The 13,963-nt window shown below is 47.9% G+C and overlaps 1 protein-coding gene across 1 annotated transcript in view; it reads left to right on the forward strand.

Annotated features, from left to right (window-relative positions):
• The window catches only part of ADD2 (adducin 2), a 90,642-nt gene that overhangs the window by 41,391 nt on the left and 35,288 nt on the right, over positions 1-13,963 (forward strand). The window contains exons 2-4 of the mRNA XM_011365559.2: positions 5,021-5,135; positions 10,566-10,782; positions 12,487-12,625. Coding sequence (XP_011363861.1) covers positions 10,600-10,782; positions 12,487-12,625 — 322 coding nt within the window. The 5' untranslated portion in view covers positions 5,021-5,135; positions 10,566-10,599. The remainder of the gene's footprint in view (positions 1-5,020; positions 5,136-10,565; positions 10,783-12,486; positions 12,626-13,963) is intronic.

Here is a 13,963-nt window from a genome sequence, read left to right on the forward strand (position 1 = left end):
GAGTGCAGGGATTGTGAATTACATCCTTCAGTGTCTCCATGCCAGAAAGAGGAACCAGAATTACTGTTTCGAGTGCTGGCTGAATCCCTGGGGCTTATTCCAGAAATATGGCACTTGAGCCTTGAGCTCTGGCTATTTGATGATTTTCATTACCCACCTTCCTACCAAACCCCTTGCATCTGCTCACCTTCACTTGGACGAAGGATGAAAGCGCGGTGAATTAAAAAGAGAGAACAGGCTCTGGAACCAGAAGGGGTCAAACTTGGCTCTGCCATTTGCTAGTTCTGTGACCTTGATCAAGTCACTCCATTTCCTGGAGCTTCAATATTCTCCCTTGAAAACCAGGATGATGGGCCCTTCACTGCAGCACTGACGAGAAGGGCCCAACATAGCACTGATACCTATTTGGATTTAACAGCCCAAATTCTGTTGATTGAATAATGTCTTCATTCAAGGGCTAACTCAGAACCTTGGCCCTCATAAGTGTGGACCAAGGTTTCCAGTTTCCTGTTCCAAAAAACATTGAACACTTTCATTTATTTTGAGTTTCCTGTATTGGTTGAACTTAACAGTTGAGATATATATATATCTGAAAATGAGTGTCAGAGGCGGTCTGAAATGAATGTGTTCAATGCTAGTTGAAAATATATAGTTTTATTTGTATTCACATTTTTCATCTTAACATGATTGTGGGCCTCTAGCAGTCAGGGGCCAAATATCATTTCTTTTGGGAATCTTCCCTCTCACGCCCAATTTCAGTTCCTGCTCACTCCTGGGCACCAGTAGATACTAAACAAATACTTGGGCTTGTTTAGTGAAAGGGAATAAAGCTGATTCCATACTGTGAGAAAGAATACTGGACTCATTTGTTCCATAGCAGTGTAATTCCTGGATAGCAGAAGAATGGAAAAAATTGCCTACCAACCATTAAGTTTGGCGTCCTTTGCTAGAAGGGTTTTAGGATTCACTGGACCCTTCCAGGAAAGTGTGCATCTGGCATGCTCAGAAATGAGTGCTTCTTAGGCCCGCAGCAGTCAGGAGGTTAAAGCATTCTTCCAGCCAAGGGGGTTTCCAGAGACGGACAGAGTGAGGCTTGAGCATCTGTCTCCTTCCTCTTTCTCCCTCTCTTCTTTTAAATTATTTCTGTCCTAAATGGTTATTACAGTTAATACCTAATGTAGAATTTTGGAAAAGTCAGAAATGCGTGAAGAAGCTGGTGATAAGCTTCACCCATAATCTCACCACCCAGAGGCGTGAGCTTTCTCTTTATCTGAAAAGACCAGGCAGGGTGTGGTACAGTCCCTTATTCAACGGTCTCTATTTACCCTGCAAAGTCACAGCAGCAAGGCTGTGACCGGGTCTTCCCTCACGTTCGGAAGTCTCATTCAGGGATCGGTGAGTCTAGGCTCTGACTTACAGGGTTGAACTTAGAGCAAATGCTGTGCTGTCCTTCTCCGGGACTCAGGCCTGGAGCTTTCCCAGGCTGGCACCACCATGGGGCACAGCTGTGCATAGGGCCGTGGTGGGAACAGCTGGGAAATGACAATGTGCAGCATCTTTCCACTTAGGACTCAGGGAGCCAGGTGATACAGACTCTCTGCTCCTGTCTGGAAACTGCCCACTGAAGTGGCAGGAGACAAGCATCTGCCTCTCCTCATTGTGCAGGGAGCTTAAAAAGATTTTTCTAAAAAGTCAGACAAATTGAGCATCTGTTACTCCCCTTCTAGACCTTTTGTTTATTTCACAGCTGCAAGGAACAACCCACAGGAATGCGATTTCGTACTCCAGTGATTCCATATACCTGGTCTTCAGTGGGACAGGGAAGAAAACAGCCTGTGACAGGGAGTGTCTCTCATGATTTGCAATCCCCAGCTGCTCTCTAGGACCATGAATCCTAAGCCGAGTCTTTACTGAGTAGGGTCAAGAGCGTGAGAACGCAAAATGGAGGTGTGAAAGGGGGTTCCAGGGGTCCCCTGAGCAAAGAGCAGAGGTTCCTGCAGTGAGTTGAAGGAAGAAGGCACAGAAAAGAGTGCCCCAGGCTGAGACCAGCATGGACCATCCTTGAGGTGGGAACCAGTCTGGTGCCTGCCAGGTGCTGGCAACAGCCCCAGAGCACCAAAGATAGGAGGGAGGGTGGAGGCGGGCACTGAGAGGCCCATGGGGCTTTGTGTGCCATCTAAGAGAGTGGACTTCATTCTACAAGGTGGCAGTCCTCAAGAGGCAGCGGGTAGTTAGAGCAAGAAAGGCAAGGCTCCCTATTCCTTGGTTGGGATGGGTGGGTTTGAATTTCCAACATGGAGCGTGTGTTTAGTTTGAAAAGCAAATTCAGAATTAAAATTTTAAATTTGATAAATGTAAAAAGAATACCTATCACTTTTGTGTTACAATCTAAATTTGGCCAGATTTTGTCTAGAGGAGCAGAATTAGAAAAAGAAAAAGGTGAGGGAACACTGCCCCAGGTGATGGGAGCCACTGATAGGTTTTCAGGAGGAAAGTGACAGGCGTGGGCCAGATTTGCATTTTTAGAGCAGAGACTCTGGCTACTGACTGGGTAGGGGTATGAGAGAGGAAAGACTGAGCAGAGACGATGAAAGAGATGGAGAGATGTGGGTTTGATTCAGGGCGTAGTGCTCTGAATAAAGAGATATTTAGGACATAACACCAGAGAACTTGGTGACAAAGTAGGTGTACAGGACAAGAAGAGGGATGAGTCAAGGCTGCTTTCTGGGACCCTTGATGAGGTGGCTGGCTGTGGGTTGGGGGGCAGGGAGGAGGGGCTGGCTGGAGGAGGGAGGCTCTGGTGCAGGGTTGGCTAGAGTAATGGTCTGTTTGGTTGGTAGATTTCAAGATGGCCATGGAACATCTGGGTGGACAAAGGCGTCTGGGTGCCTGTGACTTGTCCAGGTTCACAGTCTAGTGGATGGCTAACTAGAATTAGAATCCCATATCCTAACTCTTCCACCTCCCAGCCCAGATTGACTGCACACTGAGAGCAGGGAGCAGGTGGCCTGAGGTACCATGCCTCTTAGGAGGTGTCAGGCACCCTACGTGTTGATGCTGCTGTTCTCATTATATGGGCACCCACCCCTTGCTTCCAAGATCTTTCCACGGGGCCTGGGTAGCTGGCTGGAAGCTAAGGCAAGCAAGGAGAAAATGAAGGCTCAGAAGATTGACAGGCCAGGGTCCCCAGAGGCCCATGCAGAATGGCAGCCTTGCCCAAGGTGCTGGACCCTCCTGAAAGGCCCTGGCATCAGGCCTCTTTCTCTTCCTTTTCCCTAATTAAGACTTGCTGATCCTGCACCTGTCCTGACTCTGCTCACCTGACTCTGCAATTAGAAATTTGACAGTTTTAGTACCACAGGTGAATGTTTTACAAATAACAAATTTGTCTACAACACCTCTCATAGCTATTTTTATTTTAATCAGGGGATAATCCCGGAAATCAAGGAATGGAGCTCTAATAGTGGAATTTCAACACTGATGGAATTGGGGATGGGAATTATTATGTATAGTATATACTTTACTTATCTGGGGCCAGATGTCTGCCTTCCTACATGAATGGCACAGGTCCCTTCTGGGTGTGAAGGATTAATTCTCTCAGTGAACACGAGAAATAGCTCAGATTCTGACATTTCAAACCTTAGCAGGTTTTGGGCATGGGGCAACCTCACACTTCTGCGGCAGGGGCTGCTGGGGAAGGCGAGGAAACTGGTGCTTCAGGTAAGAGACCTTACCTGACTGCTGGGTTGGTCTTGAGGAAGGGTCAGTGGCACATCAGCAAACCCCGCTCTGGAGCCAGTTGGTCCTGGAGGGGTGGGCTCCCATGTGGTGGGCATTGGACAGAAGCAGCATCAAGTGGTGGCTGTGACCTTGTTCTGTTCTAGCTAAAAATAAAACCAATGGAAGAAGAGTCACAGCTGGCAGCTGAAATGCAGAGCAAAGAGAATAGCTTTTGGAGATTTCTATCTAGAGTCTCGAACTGGAGGCGTAAGCATCAGGACTGGGCTCAGGGGCCATGTAGGCACTGATAAGCCGAGCCCCAGGTGTCCTGGTGTCCTGGACTCCCTCAGGCATACCATACCTACCGAGACACATTCTCCTTGCCCTCATTGGTGAGATAAGACTTCCCAGATGCTCTGTTCTAGGCAGCACCAAGTCAGAGATAGAGCAGAGCTAGCTGGTGAGGCAGGACAAACAGGGCCTGGGCCCCAGAGCCATGGTGGGGGTGGGAGTGGGGTTGGGGATGCTGCTGGCTCTGGATGAGACAAGCATCTCTGGATCTCCAAGGGGAAACGGATAACTATCACTTGCCTATTAAAAAAAATTTTTTTTTCAATGACTAACCCTTTGAAGACCTTGATCCCTAATATTTTTGGGAGTAGTAACTCGCCCTTGTTTGTGAGATATCAAAAACTTTATATTCCTCCTTCAGGAATACTTTATGACCTGTTACCCAGGTATTTGCTGGTATTTCTTCCCTTGAACTCTGAATGAAAACATCTTGAATCCAACAATTCTTGGCCCGGGAAACTCCCAAATCCTCCCACTGGCCTGGAGTGTGATGTTCTTCGGGCTTCTTCTGTCTCTTGGGCTGCATCCAAAAATCACTCACACCACATCTGTGAGTTTAGTAGCTGTTAGTGAAGTGCTTTCAGGTGGGGGTGTGTGTGAAAAAGGCGTCATATCCCTTCCGGTCCAGCAGCTCCTGGCCCCCTGGGCTCATTTTCTGCTCCCTCCGCCAAGCAGAGCAGCCTCCCTCCTCTGCACCTTGCTAACACTCAGCAAAGGGATTTTCCAATTCCTCTCTTTGAAAGGAATTTTGATCCCAATCGTAAAGACAATAAGGCTTTTTTACCTTTTTCTAGACATCATTTGCTTTTAAAATAAAAATCCATTTAGTTTTTAAGAATTTCCCAGAAGTCTTTGAAATAAATTGGCACTTAATGGTACTGTGAAAACGATGCAAGAGTCATGCTGGTGCAGACAAGACCCTGATATTTGTCATGTTTGTGTTTTCCAGTTTCCACCTGGATGTTTGATGTCCTGTAGATGTGGACAGTGTGCCTGAGAGCAGAGCAGGGAGCACAAGCTGAACGCTAAGAGGCAACCTGAGACAAGGCCGGTCCGGACTCCTGGTAATTCATTGGTAGTTTTTGGTGGCAATGGGGGTGGGGCACGCTTTTTGGTTGGGTCCATCTCACCAGTACGAGCTTCTGAACACTCAGGTCATCTCCTGAACTCTCCCAGTCCTGCTCACTCATGTGCTACCATGGAATCTGAAGGATGTTGGAAGTCACTAGTCCAACCCTCCAGCCTAGGCAGAAGCCCCTCTACAGCTTCCATAGTCACTCTGATGCTGAGGAGAGAGCTCACCCCCCAGAAGGCAGCCTGTCCCACCTTCCTGTTACTGAGTAGCTCTTGCTGGTGGAAAGTTCTCCCTTGTACCCTCAGTAGGATCTGCCTGCCTGCAGCAACCACTCGCTTTCCTGGTTCTGGCTCCTGAGGCTCTAAGGAATCAGCCTAATCTCTCTACCCCAAATATATGTTGGGGACAACTGGAGTGGAGGAATGCAGGATCTAGGGCCAGAGACAGTCCTGGTTGAAATCCCGACTCCAGTGTTATCTGTGTTATCTTGGACAAGTTAGTTAATCTCCCTGATTCAGTTTCTTTATCAGTAAAACTGGGACAATAATGTCTGCCTCACAGAGTAGTCTTGGGAATGAAAATAAATCATGAATAGAAGTTGCCTGGTGCCATTTTATCACTAATTCTCTGACACCAACTAGATGTCTCACAACTCAGCTCCGTTCTGACATTACCCCAAGTCGAATGGCACACAGATTAACCACCACAAGTTGCAGGCAAGGTTGCCTACAAAGTTGCCCTCACTTTAGAGACTAGCTAGAGTGGGGTCCCCAGGCCACCCACACTTCTGACTGATTAAGATATAAATTCTGGGGTTCCCATGTTTCCTCTTCAGTTTCTATAATTCACTAGAACTCACTGAAGGCAATGTAATTGCAATTACAGTTTTATTATAAAAGATCCAACTCAAGAACAGCCAACTGGAAGCAATGCACAAAGCAGGGTCCTGGGGGAGGGGTGGGGATGAGGGTGGGGGGAGTTGTGCAGAGTTTCAGCACCCTCTCCCTGTGGAATCCAGGTGTGTCGCCATCCCAGCTCAGCCAGCTGGAAGCTCCTCCAAGCTTTGGTGTTCAGAGATTTTTAATGGGGCAGCATATTGACAGGGAAGGGGCTTTATTACTAGGCATAATTGTTTAAATCATTTGTCATTTGATCGAACTCACTTTCCAGCCTCTCCCCCTCCCTTCCTCCATGGTTAGGAGTGGGGCTGAAGTTGCAACCCTCTGATCAAGTGCTTGGCCTTTCTTGGTGGAAACTATCTAAGGGTCCACCGTAAGTCATCTCATTAGCATCAGCTCAGGTTTGGTGAAAGGGGCTCATTATGAATAACAGAAGACAGTCCCAATGTCCTTCGGATATTTTAGAAATCCAAAGGGTGTTTGAAGCTCTGTACCAGGCACTGGGACAAAGACCAGATACCCTCTTTATGATGTCACACCTGTGCAACAAATGCTAACCTCCTCTGGTCTTCAGCATCCTGCTAACCCTCTTTTTTATGATCTCCAGGTTAACATGTTCCTCCTATCTGGTCAAAGAACTAGGCATTATCATCAGTATTTTCCTAGATGTTCTTCGTTTTGTTCATATAGCTCAAGATTGAATTAGTTTTTGGACTAAAACATATAATTACAGTTATTTAGTGTGCACCTGTTTACAGTTGAATCATATGCCTCTCATTACTCAAGTTCCTAATGCTATGATGATTCTAGCTGCTAAACGACAAATAATAATAGCAAATGCTTAATAGCACTTGCTATGCACCAGGCACTGTTTTAAGTATGTACTTCACATACATGAACTCATTTAATCCTGACAACAATCTAAGAGGTAAATATAATCCTCATTTTATATGCGGGGAAGCTGAGGCACAGAGAGTTTAGGTAACTTGCCCAAGATCACATAGCTAATAAGTGGCATAGCTGAGATTTGAACTCATTGTCTTGTTCCAGAGTCCATGCTTTTGCCACTAAGCCATGCTGCACACAGCTTTGATCACCTATGAAACATTTTGAGAAGGGAAGGAAGGAGCACAAAAGAATGCCTCCGGTTCACCAAAGCCAAAGGGTTTGAGCAGGTGAGGGAGTCAGAGCTTCCATTTCTTTCCAATTCCTCTGCCTCTGGAGCAGCCCTCTGGGGCTGGGCTCTAACAAGTGAAGGCAGGCCTAGGGGCATAGTGGTGTGGGCACCTGTCCATCAGGCCCAGAAAGTCTTAATTCCTGGCGCTTCAGGAAGAGGAGAGCTACTTCAGAGCCTTCATAGACTCATTCCTGGGAAATGCAGCCACTCCAAGGGGAGAGGGAGAAGATAAGACTTTTCCCGTCTAGATGGGAAGGATTTAGGCCAGGAAGGCTCAGTACTGGGCTGTGCTGGTCAAAATCCTAGTCCGGAGAAGCTCAGGTTCAAGTGGTTCTGGAGCTGGTGGGACCTGGATTTGTAAGGAACTCAGGAATCCAATGCACTCATTGTGGGAGATGGGGTGTTGCTTGTTGCTAGTTATAAGGACTGGGGCAGTGAAAATGCCAAAGAGATTTAAAAGGGGTGGAGTGCAGTGGGCGATGCCTCTGGAAGAATTTTGGTCTGTAGGGCTGACTGCCCAGAAGGATTGGGTGGTGACTGCATGTGTACATGGTTCCGATGCAGTCTCATTGTGTTGAACTTTGCAATCTCTTCTACTCCCCAACTTCCAGGGAAGGTGGGTGGGAGCATGATGGAGGCGAAGGATTCATAACTCACACTATTACGTGGGATTGACTTGAACCCACAAGGCAGCTGTCGGTAGGTCATGTGTGTTCTTTGCAGATGTTTTCCTTTTGGCATTTGGCTTGAGGGAGAGGCAATGGGGGGATGCAAGAAGGTCTCTTGCTCCAGGAAACCTGGATCCTCCATCCTTCTGTTTTTTCTACATGAATCAGTCTCTCTCCATAGAGTAACAGAGCTGGAATGGGTCCCAGTGGTTATTCTGTTCACCTCCTCATTTAGAGATGAACAAAGTGAGACCCAAAGATGGAAATTACTTGCCAAAGTCCACACAGCTAGAGAATGACAGAATTGGGGCAAAATCAAGGCTCTTACTTCTAGTCCTGAGCTAGTTCTACCAGAAACATCCTTGATGGACTCAATCACTATTTCTTCACTTAGTTGAAGAATCTGGCTTCAAATGTTATGAAGTACAACCTCAACCATTCTAGCAACCTGGTAAATATGTTACAAAATATTTCTTTAAAGAATGTTTGTTTTGTTTGTTTTTGGCCATCACTCCCAGACTCCCTTCCCCATCCTCCCATGGACATGACTGGTAAGGATGGTGCTCTGGTGAGGGCTTTCGTAAGGAGATGACTAATTAGTAAAAGAATTAAGATCAGAGGCCATGGTTTAGTGAACTTGCATAAGTGGGTTTTGGTGGTATTTGGAACACTACTGCTGTCCCAGGTCAAGTGCACGGTTGGAGTGGGAAGAGGGGGCCTGAACAACCATGGGAAGTGGTGCCTGACACTAGCATTAGAAATACGAGGCTTTGTGCCTTCTTTGGCAGGCTTGCTTGAAATGGCTAATACCTGGACTGGACACCTTTCGTTACCTGCTACAACCATTAACATCTAGCCAGTTGTAAAACCTTGTCTGCCCATTAGAATTACCCAGGGAGTTTTAAAAAATCTTAATGTCTAGGTCACACCCCAGACTAATAACATTGAAATCTCCGATATCAGTATTTTTTAAAGTTCCCCAGGTGATTCCAATGTGTGCCCAAGGTTAGGAGCTATTGCTTTAGGCTAAGGGTTCAGGGCATCAGCTAATTATTGAAGGACCCGTCCATGTGTCGTCTCTTAAACTTGCGATTTGCCCTTCCCAAAAGGGAAACATGAAAAAAAAGAAAAAGAAAGAAAAGTCACCTTGAGTGTTCTGGATTGGATGGGGCGGACTCCCACTTCTCCTCTTACTCAGTGCATCATCCTTGCCTGCCCACTCAGAGGGACTGTCAGCTGGAGGGTAGAGTCCTGACAGAAAATGGAAGAAAGGGTCACGGACAGCTCACCGACAACAAAAATATGCTTTACTAGCTGTCTGCAAGGCCTCCTCTTTTGTAACGAGCTGCTGGCTGGAATGAAAGCTAAGCCTTGGGCTAACACGATCAGCAGAGGGAGCAGAGCAGACCAGGACCAGGGTGGCCAGGCATGCTCTAAGAGAACAAGAGAGCTCTCTGCCTCCTCGTGGAAGGAGAGCCTTCGGAGGTAAAGTGAGGGAGAGGTAGGTAAAGTGAGGGAGAGGTGAGTTAAGGATGAAAGCCAGGTGTCCTGATCTCATGGAATGCTCTTTTGTTATTATCTCTCTACTCGTGTTTGAAAGCTAATTGTTGTCCAATCAAGACACTTGCCTTCTTTCGCTGGGAAGGGGATCAGCCAACAAGGAAAAGGCAAAAGCTCTGTAAGGCCCCCCAGGTGTTGAAGGGGCATAACCCAGAATGGAGGACCTAGCAGTGGTGACACAGAGGGGGACTGGCGTGGCCAAAGCCCCACCGCTGGGAGGTGGAGGCTGGAATTGCAGTCTGCTTCTTCAGATGTGCTCCATTATGGCCATAGAAGACATCCCTTCATTCATCATTCAGGCATTTCAAAAAGCATGCTTGAGGAAGGAAAAATCACGTCTTTTCCCCTGCCCAACTCTCCAACTATTGCTCTGGTCCTCACTTCAGGGACCAGGTCTAGATATGTGGGACTCTGGGCGGCCCGGCAATCCAACCCGGTGCCCTTCAAGCAGTGTTTATTCTTTTGATATTTCTCAATATTTATTTAGTTTGGTTTTGGAGAAACTAATTTTTCATTAATGAAAATTGGACACCTCTTTTAAACTTGGAATAAGAATCTGATTCTGCGTTGAGACACGTTTTACAGAAACAGATTCACCAATAATCCTTTTCCAGAGGCCAGAGAAAATTTAAAGTTGTGCAAAAAAGCACTGCCCAAAGCGTTTCCCACGTTTGAATAGTTCTCGCTCAATTTCCGTTTTCTTTTGTGAATTTCCCACTAAATTTTTTTAGGTTTCTTAGAGGTTTTACATTTTAGATGCGATACTAATTCCCAGTAAATAGCTTTACACTGTGTAGATATAGATCACAGAAATGCTCAGAAAGGTCTACAGGTCATGCTTGCACTGGACGACCTGTCTGCTTCAACCCGAGGGTGGCCATGGAAGCCTGGCGGGTCAGGGAGGGCTGGTGGACCCCTGACAGGTGCCATAGTTTTAGTTGGGCCGATGACGCATTAGCGCCCCCTATAGACCGGCATCAGGCGGCGCCCGGCTCTCGAACGCGCGATCCGCTTTACATCATCCAGCGAATAGCCACAATCCCACTGTCAAGCCAACCCCTCTGCTTTGGGACTGGAGCACCCACCTGTCCGCCTCCCTCTTCCCTCCTCTGCAGGGTTACAGGAGTGCATTGCAAATCTACAAGAACAATGAGTGAGGAAACTGTCCCCGAGGCTGCCTCCCCGCCACCCCCTCAGGCGCAGCACTACTTTGACCGCTTCTCTGAGGACGACCCTGAGTACCTGCGCCTGCGCAACCGTGCGGCCGGCCTGCGGCAGGACTTCAACCTGATGGAGCAGAAGAAGCGTGTCACCATGATCCTGCAGAGCCCTGTGAGTGGAGTCTGACTCAGGCGGAGCGGGGAGGGGGCTGCACTGATTTGTCGGGGTGAACCTGAACGATAACTCCGTTTCCACTTGCTTAGGGTCCTAGCAATTTTAAGCCCACTGAGAAAGACGGGGGTCACGTGGGTGTTTGATTCTCTCTTGTCACTGGTGGATGGCAAAACCTGGTTTATGTGCAGGGGGTTTGGCTCGGGGTGGGAGGAAGTGGGTCCGAGAGACAGGCGCCTCTCCTCAGTTTCCTGTGCCCCCTCTGAGCTTCAGTTTCTAGTGTTCCCTCCTTACCAAAAGCTTTAGCAGTGAACAAATGCGTGTAAACCAGCGGCCAGCAGGGGGCTCTCCGTGGGAGGTTTGGGGCTCCCCTTCCGGAACACCACAAAGAACTTGCTGTTGGGGTAATAAGGCAGGCATGCGTGGAGCAGCAGTGAAGAGAGCCTGGAACGCCCAGGAGGTGGAGGCAGTGGAGGGTTCAGGGGGTTTGGGGACAGGGGCCCGGGAAGGGAGGGTAAGTCAGGGTCACCTTACCAAGGCTCCAGGTTTGAGGTTAGTTGGTGCCCGCCTGGCAGGGACACAGAGCTTATCCTGAGGCAGCTGGTGCATTGAGAACAGAGTGTAGGCCTAATGGACCACTGAAGTAGAAGTGCGCTGCAGGCCCTTGGGCAGGGGTGGGGGTGGGAGGTGGGAAGAGCAGTGCGGACAGAGGCGGTAGAGCTGGTGGGTCCTCAGGAAACAGTGCATGGTCCTAAGGTCTGGGAAGCCCAGGGATGAAGTTGTCTTCTCCAGGTGCTTGAAGGGATGGGCTCTGCTTCAGCTCCCACCTTGGGGAGCCAGGGCATTAAGTGGGCCACGAGTGACCCTGGCTGAGAGCACAAAGTGAATGCTCAGGCCTCACAGAGGAGCACTGAGGGATGAGCCTGATCCTGGTGACAGGTGACACTGTGTTGGGGAGCCCGAAGGAATATAGCAAGGTGCTAAAAGCATTGATGTGATGGCAAAAACCCCAGAGTGTGGCTAGGAGGTGTGGTAAAAGTGGCAGAGTTAGTACCAACCCAAGTGTTGGGGCATGAAAGGATGAGTCTCTATTCTCAGTCAGGAGATGGGGATGGCAGGAGCTCACGCTGCTACTTACTGTCCTTTTATAAGATTCACCAACACTTAAGCAGTCTATTTCCTCCTGTGTTCTCCACTGCCACCTGGTGGTCAGGCATGCTTTATTCATAGTCTGATGGTCTGAAAAGCCAGGTAGAGGCAACCTCAGAGGTCCTCAAATCCTTCTGAAAAGGAAACTGAGAACCAGAAGAGCCATAGGCATGGCTAATGGACAGGGAAGATGGCACACCTTTTCATTCAGTTCTGCTTTTTAAAACGTCTCAATTAATAAAGTGAAGTCGTGCCATGTCTGATGATAGGAGGGGCCTTGACTACCACTTAGACACAGGAAGGACCTGGAATCTGGAGTACTTTCCATAGGGCAAAGGGAACAGGAGCCATTCTCAGCAACTCCTGTTGCTCCCCAAACAGTAGTTTAAGAAGGCTCCTAAAATCCCTGTCAAATTGCCAAAATGTCCTCTGCGGCCCAGGGATCTCAAGTGTGGCCCTGGCCTAGATGATCTAGGGGTGGGTGGGCATTGGAAAAGGGGCCCTCCATCTCCCGCATGAGAAGCACGGAAGGAACCAGCACCTCGGGGATTTCAGTCTTTTAGGGAGGAGCTGGAAGGCCTCATCCAGGAGCAGATGAAGAAGGGGAACAACTCATCCAACATCTGGGCCCTGCGGCAGATCGCGGACTTCATGGCCAGCACCTCCCACGCAGTCTTCCCAACATCTTCCATGAGTACGTGGGGAGCTGGGGAGCTGCCAAAAGCAGAGGGTGGGGGAAAGTGGGGTGTGAAAGAGAGGAAGGAGCAGCAAGAGGCAGCTTGGTTGCCAGGCTACAGGGTGAGTGCTGCAGTTGCATTAGCAGACCTGGGGGAGCTGAGCAGCAGCCAGAGAGGTACCTGGCTCTGTTTCTAATGCTGCTGTGATTTAAAGATCCACAGGAGACTTATCCCTGATGCCCAGAAATAGTAGGTTGGGGGGCGGGGCGGTGATGGTGACTCAAGGGAGAACCTAGTTCTGGTTCTGCTGGGGGAGGGGACAGGAAAACATGGCATCACTGCTCTGAGAAGCAGGGCAGCCCATAGAAGACCCCCCTTCCCCCACCCCCTTACCCACCTCATCAGTGGATCAGCATGAAGGGAAGAGTTTTGCAACTCAAGGTTCCTTACATGGCCTCTACTTGAAGGTCCAGGAGTGGAGAGTGGAAAGTGAGGATTCTGCTCCCTGATAACTCTAGCTATGGGTATAGAACTAAAGAATTTCTTTGATGCTAGCAGCATCCCTTGACTTAGGCTGTTCTTCCCTTAATCCCCTGGAGCCACACCCTTGGATATGGAGTGTGGGATGGGAGGAGACCACTGAAGCCAGTGTCTCTAGGCCCTGCTGGACAGACAGGCCAACTCTATAGACCAAGGCCAAGAGCAGCCAGGCCTGGGCCCAAACCCATCTTCCAGGGCTCTGAAGCTCTGCTCACACCTTTAAAAAACAAGCATGGACAACTCTTCCCCTCAACAAGATGAATACAGGATTATAGTGGAAAATTAGGAAAATATTCAAGAAATAGAAATTACTATACTGTGTTCTTATAACTAAGAAACTACTGTTATCAATATTTTGATATATGTCCTTCCAACTTTTTTCTCTTAACATGTATAGATTATGCAATATGGATCTCATTATCCATATATATTTAACAACCTTAACATGTCTTGACTAATTTTTCACACAGCAAAATAAGGTTGTATAATATAATTTTGGGTGGATGTAAGATATTCTATGGCATGGCTGAATATGCCATAGTTTAATCAGTTTCCCATTTTTTAGACTGTTAAGTTGTTTCCAATTTTTTGCTATTATAAACAAAAATGCAATGAATACCTTTGTAAATAAATCTGATTGCATCCATTACTATTTTCTTAAGATAAATTACTAGAAATAGAATTGCCAGATCGATATATAGGCATGTTTTATAGACTTTAATGCATAATGTCAAATTATCCTGGAGAGAGATGGAACCAACGTACCTTCCCACCAGCCATGCACTAGAGTGCCCACTTTCTCCACTCTGATGTGA

This window comes from Pteropus vampyrus, unplaced genomic scaffold, assembly GCF_000151845.1.
Source record: "Pteropus vampyrus isolate Shadow unplaced genomic scaffold, Pvam_2.0 Scaffold113, whole genome shotgun sequence".
NCBI lineage: Eukaryota > Metazoa > Chordata > Mammalia > Chiroptera > Pteropodidae > Pteropus > Pteropus vampyrus.